The 21,524-nt window shown below is 38.8% G+C and overlaps 1 protein-coding gene across 1 annotated transcript in view; it reads left to right on the top strand.

The window, feature by feature from the left end:
* Nucleotides 1-21,524, top strand: part of csmd2 (CUB and Sushi multiple domains 2) — a 2,031,293-nt gene that overhangs the window by 1,800,923 nt on the left and 208,846 nt on the right. Inside the window, exons 37-40 of the mRNA XM_063033882.1 lie at nt 1,223-1,327; nt 9,945-10,063; nt 10,168-10,237; nt 20,828-20,944. Of these exons, the coding sequence (XP_062889952.1) occupies nt 1,223-1,327; nt 9,945-10,063; nt 10,168-10,237; nt 20,828-20,944 (411 nt within the window). The remainder of the gene's footprint in view (nt 1-1,222; nt 1,328-9,944; nt 10,064-10,167; nt 10,238-20,827; nt 20,945-21,524) is intronic.

Genomic DNA, 21,524 nt, shown 5'->3' on the forward strand with positions numbered 1-21,524 from the left:
CAAGCAACAAAAATAAAATGCCAATTTGCTGCCATTGGCCTTTTGGGTCACTGACAGAGATGGAGCTTGTTATAAAACATCTTTTTATTGAAGTCTTTAAACTCACAGCTGATGGTAATGTTTGGCACAATAACGTAACAAAATTCATACTGCAGTATACACTCAGTTCTCAAAAGCGCACCTGGAAACTGCAGCCTCCATTGGTTTTTAAATGTTGGGACCTGATTGCTCAATCTTTACAGTAGAGTGCAAACGTCATAGTTAGTTAGTTACTGCCTGTTACACCACTGGTGTTTAGGGCAGCAATGAAGGTCCTCCATCTCTGTCTGTCCTTAGCCATCTTCTCTATTGTGCCCCTACTGTGGTTCAGGGTCCTCATTTCTGCCTCCACGGTATGACGCCAAATTGTCTTTTGTCCCCCATATTTCCGCTGGCATTTAGGGGTCCAATGAAGGGCTGTCTTGATGATTGAGTTGGTCCCTCTCCTCATCATATGCCCAATGCAGCTCCAACGTATCCTCATGATGATTGTGGCCACGTCCTCTTGGTGGCACTGAAGGAGTAGGGCGTGGTTGGAGATCTTTCTTGGCTAGAAAGTATGGAGGATCTTCCGGAGGCTCATGGTGTGGAATGCTGACAGCTTGACAAGGTTGTTCTCTGACATGTCCCAATATTCTGACCCATATAAGAGTGTGGACAGAATACAGCTCTGGTACAGCTTCACCTTGGTGTGGACATCTTAAGCACATGTATATAGCTTGGGTGCCTAAAACTTTTGCACAGTAGTGTCTATTATATCTTTCCAGTTACCAAAGAATGCTTAATGCTACTGAGCTAATAAAGCTAAGTATTTATTTCTTTTTCCAACCACCTTCCTATTTTAACCAATTATACAGGACTGTGGAAAAGCCCTAGGTACCTTATATGTTTGCATGTCCTTAAGACATTGGCACGGCAGTGTACATGTAGCACAAGCCTATTAAATTGTAAATATAAAAGCTTGACTCATGTCCTTACATAATGCTGAAGGAAGGATATTAAATGTATTCATTAATACCAGGTAAATTGCAAGTAACCAACAAATTAACCATGTGGCAGAGCCTTTGCGTTTACTACAGTGTTGGTTATTATTTTTCAGAATTCACTGTGGGTTGTATAAGTGAAGGAGGTATGTACTGTTCTGGCGATCTCTTCTAGTTATTTTCTGTTTGATGTCTTACAGGTACTACAGTCCCTGCATTGTTGAACAGTAGCTCCAATCAACTTTATTTACATTTTTACTCTGACATCAGCGTTTCTGCAAATGGATTTCATTTGGAATATAAAAGTAAGAAATTTCAGTGGATGTTAAAAGTCGAGCAAAAAAAAATACACATGTAGACAAGACAAGCGCTATACAGTAGATTACGGGTCATTGGGACACATTGGGACCAGTAAAATGTTGACTCGTTTCAGCGGCTGTCCCAATTATCTGAAGTTTTGTGGAAATAGTTAAAAAGGTATAAAATGACAAACTGTTGAGTAACAAATTATTCATTTAAATGAAAAACAGAACAAATTACAATACTACTACAGTACTATAAAATTGTGTATTAGTCCCTAATAGTTGTAGATGGAAAAATTAATCCGGCATAAGCTGCCTTGTTCTTACGATTGACTGTAAATGAACAAAATCAGTGCAGACACCTGATACAGATAATGGACTGTCTTCATATGAGCTTTTTAATGATTTCATCTTTCATATCTTCATTTTCATTGTAACATTCAAGATGATTGTTGATACCTTCAAACTCTTTCTTGTTCCTAACTTGTTGAAGTAGTGAAATCATTTCATTTTCACTCCCTGCCATTTCTGGCATCTCACAGCCTGGTGCTTGAAACCACAGTGATCAAAACGGTTCCGCATTGTCTTACTACTTATTTCACCCAAACTATCAGTGACAAAAATCACTGCTTTTTGAACACAAACACATACAACTGATGCTATTTAAAAACAATTCACTCCAAGCACTGAGTAGACACTAACACAAGGGTACATGACTGGCACTAGTTAGAAACTGTTCAGTAACAGTATACTGTCCCAAATAAACAAATGGAAAACCAACTATTTTCTTGATATGCCTTTGATCTTTAAGAGTTGTCCCAATTAAGCAGCTGCCCCGATAAATCTGTCCAACTAATAGAATCTGCTATATTTACTTTTTGTTTTAACCTTAAATGTTTTGTTACTTGGTATTTCTTGATCTGCTTTATGAGGTGACCATTAATTTATCCCATGCAATAGTAACATTCTATGTCTTCACACCTTGGAATTACCTTTCATCTTCTAGGTAAATAGTGCCTTGTGGCCATCTGACACCTGGCTTGGTGGGCTTATGTTATCTGATTGTAACATTATGCTGGCTCATGGACCAAACATGGACTTTCAGGGATACTGGCCTTAAACTGCTTCATTTGAGAAGTTATGTAACAAGTAACAAGCAAGTCTGTTGATTAGTGTTTGCACTATTTCTGCATTGTTTTAGTGCAAGGGCATGGGAAACTTTTATTTTAATGCATATATATGTAAATTGTCAAGAGCATTAGCATTAGGAGCTGCGTGTACTAATCACATAGTAAGTTCTAAATCACATGCAAAAGTACAGACCAGTCCTCACTGAGGGGTCAGCAGTGGAAATGGTGAGCAGTTTCAAGTTCCAGGGTGCCAATATCTTTGAAGATCTATCCTGGGTCCAACACATTGATGCAATTACAAAGAAGGCATTTCAGCAGCTACATTTCATTATGACACTAAGGAGACTTGGTATATCACCAAAGACATTTACAAATTTCTACAGATGAACCTTGAAGGGCATTCTAACTGGCTGTATCACGGCTTGATTCGGAATTGCACCATCTCGGATCGCAAGACCCTGCAGCAGGTAGTGAGATCAGCTGAGAAGATCATCAGGGTCTTTCTTCCCACCATCACAGACATTTACACCACACGCTGCATCCGCAAAGCAAACAGCATTATGAAGGACCCCACACACCCCTCATATAAACTCTTCTCCCTCCTGCCATCTGGAAAAAGGCACCAAAGTATTCAGACTCTCATGACCAGACTATGTAACAGTTTCTTCCCCCAAGCCATCAGTCTCCTCAATACCCAGAGCCTGGACTGACACCAACCTACTGTACCCTCTAATGTGCCTACTGTCTTGATTTATTATTATTTATTGTAGTGCCTGCGCTGTTTTGTGCACTTTATGCAGTCCTGGATAGGTCTGTAGTCTAGTGTAGTTTCTGTGTTTTTTTCCTTACGTAGTTCAGTGTAGTTTTTGTATTGTTTCATGTAGCACCATGGTCCTGGAAAACATTGTCTCATTTTTACTGTGTTCTGTACCAGCAGTTATGGTTGAAATGACTATAAAACGTGACTTGACTTGACCATCTGATATTGAGAAAAATGAGCAGGAAGTTGTAAACTCAGCCAGTCCCATCATGGGCATGAGCTTCCCCAGCTTTGAGGACACCATCAATAGGCAGTGCCTCGAAAAGGTAGCATCCATTATTAAGGACCCCATCACCCAGCTCATGCCCTCTTTTCATTGCTACCATCAGGGAGGAGGTACAGGAGCCTGAAGGCACACACTAAACATTTCAGGATGAGTTTTTTCCCCTCTGCAATCGGATTTCTGAATGGAAGTAATCACAAGAACACTACCTCACTATTTCTGAATATATTTTTGCTCTCTTTTTGCACTACTTACAGTTAATAATATATAGTTTTTTTTATTATTCATTACAATGTACTGCTGCTGCAAAACAACAAATTTCATGGCAAATGCCAGTAATATTAAACCTGATTCTGGTTCAGAGCAGAATCTTTTAAAATGGTGGCTCCTATCAAAAGTCAGAACTTGAATTTATAGGACTGCATTGGGAAAGACTAACCTGGGAGGAAAGAATGGTACATATTGCGTTCAATACCTCTGAAAGCAATGAAACAGCATACCATCCAAATATAGTTGCAGCTGCCAGGAATGAGGGGGAGAAAAATGAATACAGGAATTTATGGAAAATGGCCTCTAGGTTCACTGCCAGCTTCTTAGGCAATAGGCCAGATTGGTTCAGGTCTGTAATTAATGCAGGAAATTAGTTTTCATCTTCTGGGCAAGATTTAAGTCATACAGACATTGCATAAGTAATATATCATTCCATATAGATAGGTATGTGTAGATGGATAGATATATATAAATTTATTTGTATAATACATTAAGCCTTGGACGATCCATAGGGATATCTAACCCATTATTATCTGCAATTGTTTATGAGCTTGTCAGATTTATTGTGCTGCCTTTGGTTTTTCCTTATTGTGTCCGATGCCAAAAATCTTTTTTCTGGATTGCATTCAGAAAAAAACTAAAAATAGATATCTTCAATACATTTTACTCAGACAAATTTCAATGCCCAGGTTCCTTTGTGATTACTGGCAGTGGCATTTATTATGCACATAAAATAAATCGAATGGCTCTGTTGACAATTGTAGGAGATTGTCATCCTGATTCACGAATGATGGGATCACATTGGATTTAAATGACCTTTAAATAAGTATTCAGGAATTATTGCTGACTGCTATAAACATCTTATAATCAATGTACTGTTGGAGTTTCATTACCATTCATATTTGAATCGAACAGCTTTTATAAGTGTGTTATCTTTATTATTCAATAGTGATGAAAATGGTTTGGGAAATGCAGAGGCTTTAAATTGCTCAAGTTGCTAAAGGGAGAACTGGCAAAGACTGGGATGGATATGACAGATGCTGCTTCACTTCTCTCATAGATCAAGGGTTAAGTGCAAATTATTGAAGTTCAGATTTGCATTAAAGTCTGGATCCGAGTTAACACAGTTTTCGATACCCCAAATAGAAGAATGGATCAATTGAAAAATCCATTGAATTCTTAAATTAGCATAATTTATTCAGCTTCACAAACAGAAACAACACAAGACAATAATTAGTTCTGTTTTTGAAATAACCCTGTCAATAAATTCATTGAGGGTCCAGCCACTATGTTTGGAGCATGATTCCCATTTTAGTGTTTGTACTGCAATTGAATGGACATTTATGAATGAGAAATCTGTCTCCTTATCAAATATGAGGGTTTTAATAATTAAGTATTCACTAATTCCCAGTTTAATATATGAAAATTACAAACATTTGTAGAAAAAAATAAGCTACAGTTAAAACCAGAAGAATTTGTTGGGAGTACATACTTAATTACTTAACCAGAAGCAGTCAACGGTAAATCAAGATGGCAAATCAAGATTTGTGGATTTTTTTTAATATTGAGTAATTAGCAGAAAGCATTCAATATGCCTCTGGCCCTTTATTTGCCTAGTTGTCCTAAAGTGACAGCTGGACAAATAAAACTGGCTCAAAATACATATTTAAACACTTGATTAATAGCTGAATACAGGACATTAAAACCCAAAAAATCATTATTAAATACCTTTCCAGCTTAGCCATTTTCGACTGGGATAGAAGCTGAATTGGAAATATTATTATTGATGTGGGCATGAAAGGAAGGTTGAATATATTCACAGTGAGCAGGAAAAGTGGTTGTACTTCAGGTTGTGGTGATAGGGATCAATGTGTCTGCAATTGTTCAGTTTACCTATTGGAGGCACCAGTGCATCATTCTTGGCAATAGACGCTATCATATGTTTATTGGTCTGTAGGCTTCCTGTTGGATTTGGGAACAGATGTCAAGAATTTATCAGACAAAGACTGACACAGTGCCATGCAGTAGATAAACAGTCACAGACCACAAAGTGATCCATGCCCATATTTACAACTTCTGGCTTGCTCACTTTTCCCCATTGCATCTGATGTATACACATACATTAGGAGTTTATATTTTCAAACAGATGGTGTATTGTTCCAAGCCACGCTCTCCAACATCTGAACAGGTCATTATGCTCTTTTTTTTTATTGTAATAGAGCCTAGTTTGCACATGACTGCAGATGCTGGGCAGGGTGAAAGAGCTGAAAACAGGTAGTAGGGCAGCCTAAGTGATAATGGGGATAAAATAATCTCAAACGTATCTCATTGTTAAAGTGACTCAGAGGTTACAAACATCTTAGTCTGTCCATCAGTTGTTAGGGAGAAGCTTGGCTTGGTGACTAAGGTTGGCTGCTTAAGGTGCTTGTAATCTTGCTATCATTCTGTCACTGAGGTAAGCTTTGGACTGCCTGACTACCATTTTCCAGTGTTGTAACATTGTCCAGTTTATCTGACTTTACTGATCTACATTCCAATTCCTTACCCATGCTTTTTTCTTTGCCTCCAGACTGATCTCCCCACCTATCTTCTGTCTGCTCTAAAGCAATCAATTCTGCTTTCTGCACCTTATCCTGTACCAAATCATACCCATTTATCATGCCATGGCTGAGAGCTTCATTTTGTGTTGTTGAAAGAAATCTTTATTCATTCTTTACTAATAGTTGCTACCTAACAATTCAGAGGTTTAGGGTGATGTGCAGGCGTCGGGGTGGAGATAAGTCTCTACCAAAGGAGGCGAAAGGTGCTCCTTCACTCCGCTAGCCTCCGGGTCACCCTTGGGCAAGGTGTAGCACCTGCTTAACCCTATGATCACGGTTATGTAAAGCCATGGGGGCCGGTGGTGGATGGCCGTATGAGCAGCTGGTGCGTATCACAAGTCCTGGTTATGTGCCAACTGACACCAAGCACACAATCTCTGAAGAGAATTGATAATGTGGCGTCACCTGTCTGGCAAAGGCATCACTCAGAAGAAGGTGATGGCGGACACTCCTGTAGCAAAATCTGCCAAGAACAATCATGGTGGTGGGATCACGATCGCCCACGTCATAAAACAGGGCACAAGACGACGATGATGATGGTGGCATGAAGATCGAATTCTTAGCTTTTGGGCATATTAAGAAGCTGGTAATGTGACTCCAGATGATGTCACAGAGAGGCTGCAGATGGAGGGATCCCTGAGGGGCGGGAAAGAGAGCGCGTGAGGTTCCCTGCAAGTGAGTGAAGCCATTGTCAATATCAGATTAAAAAACCCAGGACCTGTTGAGTTCTGTCCACCCACTTGAACAACAGTAGGCTCCAAATAGTCTGGCCAACATTAAAAGCAAAGTGGGAGGAAGGAAAGGTGGGAGTTCTCAGCAGTTTCAGAGGAGCATAAAATAAGCTTCATGGATGAGGTGAACACAAAGTGAGCATAAGGTCAGAAAGAAGAGGGACATAAAAAAGATGTTGGCTAGCAATAAGTGCACTTAAGCCTACTCAGATTACCTTTTGCCTGGTATTTTGTTTTCTTCTGTATCATCAATATTGGCTGCTCTCCATTTTTTTTTCCATTCTATTATATTTTCTGTATCCTTATCAGTGCAAATATTCTGATAAACATTAAGCCAGGTTCTCATACATTATTAAAATAGACAAGATTTTGAATTACAATAGGGCCAAAATTAAGTTTTGTACAAAATGAATAAACAGAAATGTTTTCCATCGATGTAAGGATGTGGATATTGATTGGAACTGCTGGAGGAACTCAATAGATTGAGCAGCAACTGCAGGGGGAAAAGAATCTTGATGCAGGGTTTTAAACCGAAACATCGATAATTCTGTCCCTACCCCCTCAGATGCTGCTTGACCAACTGAGTTCTTCCAGCAGATTGTTCGTTGATCCAGATTCCTGTATCTGCAGGATCTGTTGTTTGGCTCTATTCAGTTCCAGTATTTCATTTTATTTTCATCACTGAGCATGGGAAATCAATGAAAGAAAACCTGAAACCTCCTCCTCCTCACATTTACCGATAATGCTATCTGTCAGTGGGACTCACTGCTTCTTGCTATTCTCTACGTTCAATGTATGCCACCTGCTATGCCCATATCTTATTCAAGAAATGATTTGTACCCTAATTCCAAGTGAAGAAACTGTCTCTGATTCAACTCTTTCTCCTAACAACTTGAGGTGGAGGACAAGGGGGAGCAAATGTTTTTTTTGAAAATGTTGTACGCTGTTAATGGTGATGTGCAGCTGATGCACTGTTTTATTACATTACTTTGCTCGACATTATTCCTTTGCTGAGTGCGTCTTTGTTCTGACACTTCATTCTTTCCTCTGCTACCACTTTGAAGGTTATTCTTGGTAAATTTCGCTCTGTCATACTCTAAAGATCTATGTGAGGAAAAGCATGTTTGTGAAGTACATATTTTCATTGGGAGAATAAAAGTAAGTACATGTTAGTTTCTGAAATTTTGAATCAAGGTTCTTTTGGAAGTCAAGGTAGAGGCATTAAACTTGTTGCTTCATGATCGTTTTATTAAGTGCTAATGAGAATAAAGACAATTGGAAACTGACAGTAATAGAGGTCTAGTACAGAAGGGAAAGGGGAAGCAAAGACTAAATGAATAAAGAATAAAGACGGTGAGCTTAAGTGTTCAGCTCTTTGCATACCATAAGAAACATTCCATTCAAATTTGTAGATGAGAATTAACCAATCAGATAGCCCCTATTCAAATAATGCTATACCAGAGAACTTTCTGGAACTTCCCAGAATGATTCAAAGAACTGTAAATACCAGGGTCACATTGAACAATTGTGTATACATACTGTCACCACTAGGAAGCATACTAAACAGTTATATGCATGTATGTATATAAAATACAAGCATGCAATAAAAGTTACAACTATAAAGAAAATAAAAATTAAATGGTCTAATTTAACCTCACTATAGCTGGAAGAAGATATTGCTGCTGCTTTGTAGGGTAGATTTTAGGTGATGGTCACTCACTGGTGTCATGTTTTATCCCCATTTGTTTGCAATAAAAATAATTCATAAGCACAACTTCCACAGAAATTACAAATCCTTGCAAAAAGGATTGATGTTTTCATAGTTGCTTTCTAAGTATGTATTGTGACTATGGGTAAATAGCCCCACTGCCTAGTGGGCAGCCTCGGGAGAGACAAGGGCTACAGCAGTAAACCCAGACAGCAAATCCAGAGTGGAGCCCCAAAGGTGGCTGGACGTCATTGAACATCCTTCCGGCAGCTCCTACAGCCAAGATGGTGCCAAACGTATTGCTTCATAAGCTTTCCTTTGGATTACACTGGTGAGGCCAAGAGGGGGATCTTGGCGACTGGGCATCTCAGGATCTCCATACCTTCCACCAAGGCTTGTGGTGATGATAATCATCACCCATTGTCCTCCGAGACAGACGGATGCCAACCATTGTGGAACAAGAATTGAAGATAAAGGAAAATAGTGCAGAAGAATTTAGAATGATCTCCGCCCAAAACATTGTGATATTTCCATTGATGCTGCCTGACCTGCTGAATTCCTCCAGCATTTTGTGTGTCTTTTAAGTAAGCTATTTTAACATGAATTAAACACATTTCCCTGAACTGAGGGCCTGTATTCAAGACAAGCCTTCTATTTTTCCCAGCATTATACCACTCCACTTTAGCAGTTGAATAGTTTTCTTTTTTTTTAAAGCATCAAACTTATATATGTTCATATTCATCAATGACAGAGGTTCCAAACCTGAGATCCATAGGCTGCTTAGTTAATGACAAGGCTCCATGGCATAAGAAGTGTTGGGAACTCCTGATAAATGAGTAGTGGGAACCAAATTGATTTCCACATGCTTTCTGACTATAATTCCACACTAACAGTGTCGAACAAAGTGCAAATGATGGGAATGGCAATAATGGCCAAATGCATCTTGTCAATACGCTGACATTAAAGAGTGGATCACTCTGAACATCATGCTTGTTATACTACCAAAATGCTTCAGGAGCTGTAGCAATCACAATGACAAGGAATCCCTGTATTCAGTTGGGATTACGGTTCTGAAAATGCACAGGAACCTCACAAATGTCGGCACTTAGTAACTGCTTTCATATTCTCTTTTTTGTAGCTGTGGGGCTGACAAGCTGCCCAGAACCATTGATCCCTGCCAACAGTGTGAAGATTGGTGAGAGATACTTAATCAATGATGTTGTGACTTTTCAGTGTGAACCAGGATACCAACTGCAGGTAATTAAGTAATGTAAAATGTAGACTATTACAGAACTTTGCTTTTGGATGTTTCAGATGAAAATTGATGATGGTAGGTCAATCATTCCTGTTTATCCCCCCAGGGGCACTCCCATATATCTTGTATGCCTGGAACTGTCCGCCGGTGGAACTACCCTCCTCCACTTTGTATTGGTATGTATACAAGAACAAGTGTACCTTGAGTATGGTCCAACATGTGGAAAGCAGTGTTTAAGTTTATTATTGCCACTCTGACTCTTTTAATCCATTTGTTCACAGAAAAAAAACATCTTTGGTACAAGTGTTAGATCAAATCATTTGAAAGTACCTTTTCTCCTAGTTCAGTATATTGAGGGTTAAACACATATAGGCAAAGGAGTATACAGTCGATGCTGGATTTCAAGTATTATATTCACAGAGGCATTTGATTTTAGTGAAGCACAGATTTTTTTTATTATTTGCATTTTTCTCATAGTGACTTCCTTTGTCTATTTATCCCTCTCCACTGATCTCCCACCTTGCACTTATCCCTTTAAGCATGCCTGGTGCCATACCTGCCCCTACACCTCCTCCCTCAGTACCTCTCAGAGTCCCAAACTGTCCTTCCAAGTGAAGCAACATTTCATCTGAGTCTTTTGGGGTCATATATTTTATCCAGTGATCCTGAAACTACCTCCTCTATATTGGTGAGATCTGACATAGATTGGCTTTGTTGAGGACTTCGCCACCAACCTGATGGCATGAACATCAGTTTTTTCAACTTTTGGCAATTACTTTCCCCTCACTCCTCCTTTCTCATTCCCTTCCCCATTCTGGTTACCCTCTCATCCTTCTCTTCTCCTCATCTGCCCATCACCTCCCTCTGCTTCCCCTTCTCCTTCCTATTCTTCCATTGTCAGCTGTCATCAGACTCCTTCTTCTTCACCACTTTACCTCATCTACCTATCCCTTCTCAGTTTCATACTTCACCCTCCTCTGCAACCATCTCACCTTCCTCCTACCTAGTCTCAGTGGCCAGCTTGTACTCCTTCCCCCACACCTTCTTATTCTGGCTTCTACTCCCTTCCTTTCCAGTCCTGATACAGGGTCTTGGCTGAAGACATCGATTGTTTATTTCCCTCTATAGATGATGCCTGACCTGCTGAGTTCCTCCTGCCTTTTCTGTAATATTCCTTTTGAGGTTTTTGAATTGAATGCTGCCCGTTCACAGAAGTGGACTTAATTGGAGCCAAGAGAAGGATTGTGAGGTTAGGAATAAGCTGTAAAGCTCCAGAGCATTTTGGATCATGGTTATAAGCTCAAACTTAATTGCTTTGAAGAAGTCACCAGTACTTAATTTATTTTTGCAATGCCAGTTTCATTGGCAGAGAAAAACAAGCAGTTGGCAGCAGTCACCTAAATAAGGCTAGCAGGGCATATTTAGGAAATATGAGAGAGCAGCTTTTCAGCAGAAAACAATGAGTAGCAGCCTAAAATTGGTAGAGAAAGTGAAATGATGAAATATTTTAGAGCACACTGTATACATTCTGTGTACATAGTCTTAGGAAATAGATGGCATACGACTAATGCATCAGAACTATGTCAACAGCACAGAACTTTCATTGTAGAAACAATCCTGCTTGGTACTCAACTTATGAAATTTGGTCAACTGATTTTAGTGGAATGGGATTTCGGACATGAAATATGATCTGCAATCATTTTGTATTAAATTTCTACTCCAATGTGATTCAAAAGTTCATTTAATATCAGAGAAGGTATACAGAATATAATTTGAAATTCATGCTCTTCACAGACATCCATGAAACAAAAACCCCACAGAAAGAATGATAGAAATATCAAAGCTCCAAAGCCCCCCCCTTTGCATCAACCCTCCACTCATGCCAGCAAAAGCACCAACCCACCCCCTCACTCATCCACAATGCAAACAACAGCAGAAGCTCGCCCCAACCCTCCACCCCCCCAAAGAGACCTTGATCCAGAGTTCATCAAAGCTACAGTCCACAAATCAGCATTTCAGTATCTCAGACAGGATCTCTCTCTCCAGCGCGCACGAGAGAGAGAGGTCTCTCCTGCAGCAACAAGAGCAGAGGCTAGCAATTCGCTTTTCCAATATCATAATCTTCCGTGCCACTTCTCCAAGCCTCCCATCTCCTTGGAGATATTGAAGCATTAGGCCACACAGTTGATCCAAAACCCACTGCTCGAGAAGAACCATAGTTTGAACGTTAGATCAGGGACTCTGACAGAGCCCCAATCACCCTGAAAAGGAAAGAATGACACAGGGGAATTAAAATAACTATCTCTTAAAAAGCAAACATGAGGAAATCTACAGATGCTGGAAATTCAAGCAATGCACACAAAAAAGGCTGGTGAACGCAGCAGGCCAGGCAGCATCTACCCTATAGATGCTACCTCTTCCTATAGATGCTGCCTGGCCTGCTGCGTTCACCAGCATTTTTGTGTGTATGTTGCTTGTCTCTCAAAAGCTATGATTGTACCTCCCTCAACCACCTCTTCTGGCAGTTCAGCTCTGTGTGAGAAAAAGTACCGCTCAAGTTCCTATTAAATCTCTCCCCTTTCACCCTAAACTTATACATCCTAGTTCTTAGACTCATAGAGCACTGCAACAGAGAAATAGGCCTTTCAGCCCATCTGGTCCATGCTGGCTGTTATTCTGCCCAGTCCCTTTGATACATACATAGACCATAGCCCTTTGTATCCCACCCATCCACATACCTCAGTTGTGGCTAAGAATGTTTTCATTACCTTTGCCTGGACCCCCACAACTTATGCCTCCTAGCAAGGTCCAAGGTGACTTATCCACCATAATTTGCCTCAAGATAGCAATCATCTCCTCTTCTGTAAACCCAATATCATCTATGACCTCACTACTGTTTTGCCTCAGTTCTATAGACTTAGTGTTCATTTCCCCAGTAAGCACAACTGCAAACAATCCGTTTAAGATCCCTTTTAGCTCCATGCATAGATGGCCATACTGTTCTTCAAGTGGACCAAATTTTGTTCCTTGCTGTCCTTTTGCTCTTAATAATTTGTAGAAGCCCTTGGGATTCTCTTTCACCTTGTCTACCAGAGCAATCTCATGCCTTCTTTTAGCCTTTATTATTTCCTTTTTAAATATTCTCTTATATTTCTTGTACTCCTCAAGTACCTCATTTGTTCCTCACTGACGATACCTACTATGCACTCCTTCTTAACCAAAACTCAATGTTCCCTCATCCTGTTAGTCTTGCCTTTTATTCCAACAAATATACTCTGTACTCTCAAAATTTCACTTTTGAAATCCTTCCACTTACCAGGCATCCATTTGCCTGAAAACAACCTGTTCCAATGGATACTTACCAGATCCTTTCTGATGCCATCAAAATTGGCCTTTCTCCAATTTAGAACCTCAACACAAGGACCAATCTTATCCTACTCAATTACAGTGTCTTGAAATTATTGGACTTATGATCATTAATTCCAAAATGTCCCCTACACAAGCACCTTTTTCGTTCCCTAATAGGAGATCCAGTATCAAGCTCACTCTAGTTGGGACCTCTATATATTGATTAACAAAACCTTCCTGAACACATTTGACAAACTCAATCCCACCCAGCCCCTTTACAATAAGGGAGTCTCAGTCAATAGACAGAAATTTAAAATAGCCTACTATCCAACCTTCTTTCTCCTGCAACTGTCTTCTACCTCTCTTCAAATTTGCTCCCCTAAATCCCACAAACAATTAGGATTTCTTGACTTTATCCTTGATGCCCATATCCTGGGAACAAAAGACTTGAGTGATTCACCCTATCAATGCCCCTCCTTATTGTTTAACCTTTCATTCTCCTGCACTGAAATTGATTTTGTTGAATCATTTGACAGCAATGCTGGAGCACAGCCGTGAATGTTGAATCATGGCTGATTTTTTTTAAATCAACCCTTTCTCTGGCTTTATCCCCAAAACCTTTGATACCCTCACATTGCAAATCTGAGCTCCCCTCTGCTACACCACCAGAATCTCAATCTTTTGCTTTTTTTCCTAACCTGCCCACTTCTTCAACCTGGTAGGCATTTCAAAAACTAGCTCTCTCTCACTCTTGGACTTGGCACCAGTCCCAGGCAATGCATTTCCTTTGTTGCACGAGGGAAAGTGTGTAGCTGTGAACCAATGGCCCGCAATGTGCTTTCCCAGGTGCACTTTATATTCTAAGATCATTGATCATTAACTTTGTTTCTCCCTGTACAGATGGCCCCTGACCTGTGGAGTGTTTCTTGCAGATCCATGTTCTTATTTCAGCTTAACTGCTCTTTCCCAGAGGAATCAGACTGATTTAGTGGTCCGTTGATAAAATTTGCTTCATGTAACTACACCTGTTTAAATACAGAGCAGACGTAAGGGACAAAATGATCTGCTTCTATTTCATATATTGAAATGTAACATTATTGCAAGATTAACTGGAGATTATGGAGTTATCCTGAATCCCTCCGTGTGGTTTGCTGCTCCGTCCACTGTGATTGTGGATCAAAGACTCATGGCAGTGGCACAACTTGGACAGCAACTGCAAGACAAAATTCTCTTGTTTGCTTATTCAGTTTGTATTGGCCTACACACGTTATTTGCAGCAGATGGTCTGACCGCATTAAGGAGCAGCCACCTTGTCCCAGTGGACATTATCTGCCTAATTGTGCTGATGTGTATCCAGGGCAGAAACTCCTGAAATTCTCACTGGACATTTAATTCTAGCTCATGGCTTATGTAATGAATTCCGGATACCCCAAAGTGCATTTCACATTACTATCTGCTTACTGATGCCAAAAGGAAAAAAAAATATCCTAGGTGTTGTGAACTATTTATTGATGTTTTGATAAAAATCAGCCAGGACACCAGAGATACCTCCCTTTCTTTTCAAAATGGTGTCATGAGATCAGTTGCAGCCATTAATTATTTAATCCTGTTTTTTTTTGAGGACTTTCTTCCCACTTTATTTAATTCAGACTCTTTGCCAAATTTATGTCTGGTTAAGAAGAAAACAAGCAATGGTTTTGGTTGATTAGGTGAAAGTACACGGATAAAAATAATTTTCCACTTTCACCTATCTCCATTCATTTGGTTCCTTTGAAGGCAGTAGAACCATAGTCAAATAGGTGCTTATAACTGGTGGCCAGTGCGAGAGGTGAGAATATTCACAGACAGATCTCTTCCTCAGAGCTTCTCCAGACAGCTCTCTGCAATCTGTTAGCATTAGTATTTGGTATATGTTTTATCCACGAAGTGGTGCAAGGTGCAGCATTAAGCAACAGAAGGACAACCATTTCAAAGAATGTGATGGTATTGGTTTTGCTGGCCACAAAAGTTTTAAACTTAAATGAAGACCTAAAGCCCTTTTGGATATAAATAGTCACAAGTACTCTCACTAAAGGGAGGCTATACTGTAACTATCCAATCTTCAAAGACTTATTTTTATTTCAAAATACACTTTATTCAAAAATAAAATTATATACAATAAACCATTCAATAACTTTCCATCCTTTACATACGTTTCCATTATAGTCAGTACTTATCCATACTTATGGCCACCCACAATCTTCAAAGACTAGTTCATTTAATAAACTAGTGTTGTTTATTCTCCAAAGTGAGTTTAGCTTCCAGTACCCACTATTTGAGTTGTGGGTCCCCTCTCCTTATCAAGGAGAAGAGTCTTCCAGCTAACATAGTCATAGTCATACTTTATTGATCCCGGGGGAAATTGGTTTTCGTTACAGTTGCACCATAAATAATTAAATAGTAATAAAACCATAAATAGTTGAATAGTAATATGTAAATTACACCAGGAAATAAGTTCAGGACAAGCCTATTGGCTCAGGGTGTCTGACCCTCCAAGGGAGGAGTTGTAAAAGTGTCTGACCCTCCAAGGGAGGAGTTGTAAAGTTTGATGGCCACAGGCAGGAATGATTTCCTATGACGCTCTGTGTTGCATCTCGGTGGAATGAGTCTCTGGCTGAATGTACTCCTGTGCCCAACTAGTACATTATGTAGTGGATGGGAGACATTGACCAAGATGGCATGCAACTTGAACAGCATCCTCTTTTCAGACACTACCGTCAGAGAGTCCAGTTCCATCCCCACAACATCACTGGCCTTACGAATGAGTTTGTTGATTCTGTTGGTGTCTGCTACAACAAAGTATTTTGAAACACAATTCATTTATTTTCAGTGATACACACTTAAATTCCAACAGCATTTTTAAAACACACTTAAAACTCACAAAAGACTTCTATTTTAAACATTTCCAAATTACAACCCACTTCTAAAACACAAAATATTCCAGACTACAGGTACAATTCCTATAAGTTAAAAAGTCATACAAATGGTGCAGATGAATGAATCATCCATCGCAGAAGGGTAAGTCAAAGGAATGAATTCTAGTTCACCCCATGTTTCTTTCATCCGTCTTGATGTTCAACATCCCCTTCCTAATCAGCCTCAATTGCTGTTTACATTTTTCTGCCAGTTGGGTGACTTCATATACATGCACTATTTCCTCAGATATCCTTTTTATAGAAACAGACTAAAATCTTTTTTTTTGTGCCACAGACCCCAACCACCCACAATTAATGCTGTAAAGCTAGCTTCTTATATACATAAAACTTCCAACGTTAATAGATCAGTTGTTGATATGATAAATTATATTATCCATCTAGTCTGCAAGTTTACTAAGCTATTGTACTTTGAAACAAGCCAAATTGAGTAACCCATTGTGTTATACTGCACCTCTTAAGCAGTAAAAAACCAGTGACCAACGCACTTCTACTGACAACGCATCTGCTATATACAGACGCAAACAACAGGAATTCTGCAGATGCTGGAAATTCAAGCAACACACATCAAAGTTGCTGGTGAATGCAGCAGGCCAGGCAGCATCTCTAGGAAGAGGTACAGTCGACGTTTCGGGCCGAGACCCTTCGTTAGTCCTGACGAAGGGTTTCGGCCTGAAACGTCGACTGTACCTCTTCCTAGAGATGCTGCCTGGCCTGCTGCGTTCACCAGCAACTTTCATGTGTGTTGCTATATACAAAGCTTGTTTGTGAAGTTACTCTATAAATAATACTTCGCTGTAACTTCGAACTGATTACTGCTTACCATTTACATTTCAAGAACTGAAGATTGGTTACCATTTAATAACCAGAAGCTAAACCATGTTAGTTAGAATTTACTTACAATTATTTGATCGTACAAGTGGCAGTAACTGTGTTTAGAAAGCTGAGCATAGCAAATTGTGAGACCTCCTGGCCAAGGAAGCAAATATCCGTCATCAGGACTGGAAATTTGCACCCCAAAGTGAATGCATTGCATTTAATCAGGAAATTTAAGTCTGAGGTCTCTTGAGTTATGAAGAATTGAGTTTGCAAAAGTGAGTACAATATTTGGCTGTGAACATTATGATGCAGGTGAATGAATCATCCATCACAGAAGTAATATAAAATCAAAATTTCTTATTTGTAATACAATATATTCACTGCAAGCGTGAAGGATTGAATATAAAATAGTTGAAAGATATCAATACAAAACAACCCAAAATTTGCCTGCCTTTCAGAAAGTCGTTCAGAAAAGAATGTAAATAATGCAGAAAAAATGACGTTGTTACATGAGAATCTTCTTCTGAAGATGAGGTTAATGTATATAGTTGAATTGAAGAGCGAGGAACCTTTACTGTCCTAAAAACCAGAACTGATCTTGTTACCAGAAGGTAACAAATCACACTGCGGAAGTGAAATGCACAATAGCTGTGAGGCTGAATCTGTAGGCGATGGAATTTTGTTTGGAATGAGGAAGTTGTGAATGGCACAACGCTCTCTCTTTCTCACTGAAGCAATATTTTATGTTTCTAAATTGAGGTCAAGCTAGCAATCTAAATTGTCAACCACAGTCTGTCCACCTTAACAATGGTAAAGAACTGTGTCTTGCAGTCAATGCACTCTCCAGCCCCAATTCATATTCATGCTATAGATTTCCTTCACAGTCCTGATGCTCTGTATAAATTTTTAATAATGTTTCTCTTCGGAGCAAATGCAACAGCTAAGGAGGGAGGTGCATTTCTCTTCCCCCTCACCACCAACCCCTCCCTGAAGGCAAAGTGTACTGTTGCTGATGTAAACAACATAACTGACAGTTACTGCATACACTGCAGATACATTTATATATGCTACAGCTGGGCAGAAAGATACAGAATTGTCTTCCTGTTTCAAATACTCACAAACACCATGATTTTCTACAAATAATTATGTTTCTGGTTTCTGTAAGGCACTGCAGGGGCTATATTTGCAGAAACCTTATCAGCCAAATATAATGACTTGCAGATTAATATTTACTGCTGTAAAATTGATTTTCTAACTCAATTGTGAATTCTGGCATATTTTAAATACATTTTCGATTCCTGCAGTGAAACGCCTGAATTCCACTCACTGTCTCCTCACCCCCTGTTCCACCTTCCTGTTTCAAAGCAAATTCTGCAAACATTATAGGGAAGAATCTAAGGACAATAAGTAATGAATTTGATATAGTAAAATCATAAATGTGATTTCTTTTCAAACTACAATAATGGGCATTTGGAAATTTACAGTAATGTCAATAATTACAACAAGTTTTGTACCCATTCACTTACTTAACTCAAACTGAAGGACTAATTTACAGAGCCTAGCTGTTGTATTTATCGTATCGATTAGTTTCACAGAGTTTGTCACCAGTTGGTTAAGTTTAATTTGTCAGTTGACCCACTAAGCTCAACAGTGAAGACAAGAGTGTCCTGAAGAAGGGTCTCAGCCCAAAATATTGACCATTTGTTCATTTCCATGGATGCCATCTGACCTACTGAGTTACTCCAGCATTTTGTGTGTGTTGCATTCAGTGAAGAATCATTCAAGAAAAAAACATTAACAGTGTTTGGCTAAAAAAAAACTCTCTCCTTTGTTGTTTACCATGGCTTATAACTATTTGTATGCAGTTCATTATTAGCAACAGAAAGAATTTGACGCTTTGGTCTTTTCAATCCTTACAGACCTCCTCTAGAAGGCATTGTTGACCATTAAAATATATTGGAATATTTCATTTGACCGATGTTGGGGGTTTCAAATCGGACAATGATGGATGACAAAATCCTCTGACTAAATCATGGTGGTATTGAATTTATATATAAAAAGAGAACTGAATAAACTTTGTTTAAGGATGTATAATATGATGGAATGGAAAACATGGGGAAGATCACATTTTGTAAAGAGAATTGCTGAAACATTCTCTGCTCCTTGCATTTAATGCAGAGATGAGAATGATTACTTGTGTAAAGTAAATTGACCGATTGTATCAAAAGGAGACTTTGAGTTGCTGAAATGTACTTCTCAATCCATTGACAAGCCTGAGATCTGGATTAAATATGCAGATAATTGAAAAGCTATTACATGCTGGGTATAATTATTCTAATAAATTATTATCCACTAGTCTCTGGCCTGAAAATGGAATAATAATCCCACCTGGCCAAGGCCTTGAAAATTTTCTTAAAATGGAGAGTAGATTAATTATGCACATCCTTAAGTTCTAATGAGGTGGATGAAGGGAAAACTTAACAGAGTGTAATAACTTACTTTCTTCTCGGATATGTCTGATAAAAAGCAAGAGAGGATATAAATGTGGAAAGAGTCCATTTAAAGTCTGCTAATCAGTTGTGCATTCAATGTAGGTTCGTACCCAAGCTGGTGTAATGATTAATTTGAGTTTATCCAAAGAAGCAGATGCCTATTTTTTTCTCATTTTGTTTGTATACCATTATTTTTTTCAACATTTAAACTGTTTGAAAAGTGCAGAGTGCTTCTCATGTTAAGTTGTATATTTTGTACTGAGTTAGTTCTCCGTTTAATATTACAATGAAATTACAGTGAAATTTATATAGATATATACTCCCAATACATTGGGAAGTATAGGTACAAGCTGACAATCATTTGACCCTCGGTGAAAAATAGGAGGTAAATCCTATCATTGCTAATTTTAGATGATGGAAAAAAACTTGCTCAAAAATGAAACTTGTGGTGCCACTTAAAATGACCAGAAATAAGATTCTTTGTAGTTCTTCTGTTTATTTCTTTTGAACTTATTAATTGAAAATAAATTTAATAACTTTCTAGATATCAATTAACTAGTTTCTGGTGTGAAGGTATTGAAAAAAATGCCTGATCTGCAACCTTAGGACCATTCTGAAATTAAGCCCCAAGCCTCACTAGAAATAGGCCTCTGGCTTAAAGCTAAGATTTACGAAGAAGTCTGGTGTGGCATCAGAATAAAGGGAATAGAATGATGTCAGTGAACATTGGCAATCCTGTGACATTACATCTGCACTTTTGTATAACCTGTTTTGAAACGTTAAAGAAACATTCCCGTTTGTGATGCAGTTCTTCAAGAATCTTGTGCAGAGTACATCATCATGATATCTCTGATGTTGGATTTAAAAGACCCCTAATCTAAGGGCATTTTAACAGAGATTAGAAGACTCCATTTCAATATAACCTTGACGCCTGTTTCACCACTTGATTCAATTTCAGGGACATCCAACTATCTAGGAACACCAGACCTGAAAATTAATCTTTCTTTCAAGTTGGCAAGATGAATGTAATAAGATCAACTTTTTCCCTTACCTTTCTTCATTCCAAAGTTTAAGCAATCATTTCTTAATTCCTGATCTGGCAGAAATAAATACTTTTCTTCTTTTCTCATTCAAGCACAATGCGGAGGGACTTCCATGGATTCCAGTGACGTCATCCTGAGCCCAGGTTTTCCAGGAAATTATCCTAGTAACATGGATTGTGTTTGGAGGATTTCACTTGAAGTTGGATATGGTAAGTTGCGAAAGGTAGAAACTATTCTCATCAGTAGTTATATGCCTTTTTTTTTCAGGGAGAAGTACAGTTTTGAGCAAAGTGCCATTTCAACCAACAAGGTTATGGCTTTTCAAACCGGTCCAATGTGAAAACCAAAACTGTACATTGGCATTCTGCTACTTTATCTTTATAATTTTGGATAACAGGTAACTTTCTTTCTCTGCAAATAATGGGTTCAAAACAAACAAAAGAAATACAGTGTGATTTTTAAATGAAAACCTTCCGGCAATCAAGCAATTTGCCAAATTTTCAACAGGACAGCTCAATATTCTGCTATAAATGCTGGCAGAAACTGATGCACTCTTCATAGTGCTTGAGGATATTTATTTAGTAAGATCCTAGCTGTGCATTAGTTAGGGAAGTCATGATATTACTCTGTCAATCATTATATAAATTCTATGAAAATCTGCGCTGTAGCAATTCAAAAACAGTCAATGCAATTGACTTTTTCATGCAAAGTGTTAGTAATATTAATGCATCGATATATTTAGATGGATTACTTGACATTCTATGGATAAAGATTTGCATTTGTGATTAA

The sequence above is a fragment of the Mobula hypostoma genome, chromosome 26 (genome assembly GCF_963921235.1).
Source record: "Mobula hypostoma chromosome 26, sMobHyp1.1, whole genome shotgun sequence".
Taxonomy (NCBI): Eukaryota; Metazoa; Chordata; class Chondrichthyes; order Myliobatiformes; family Myliobatidae; genus Mobula; species Mobula hypostoma.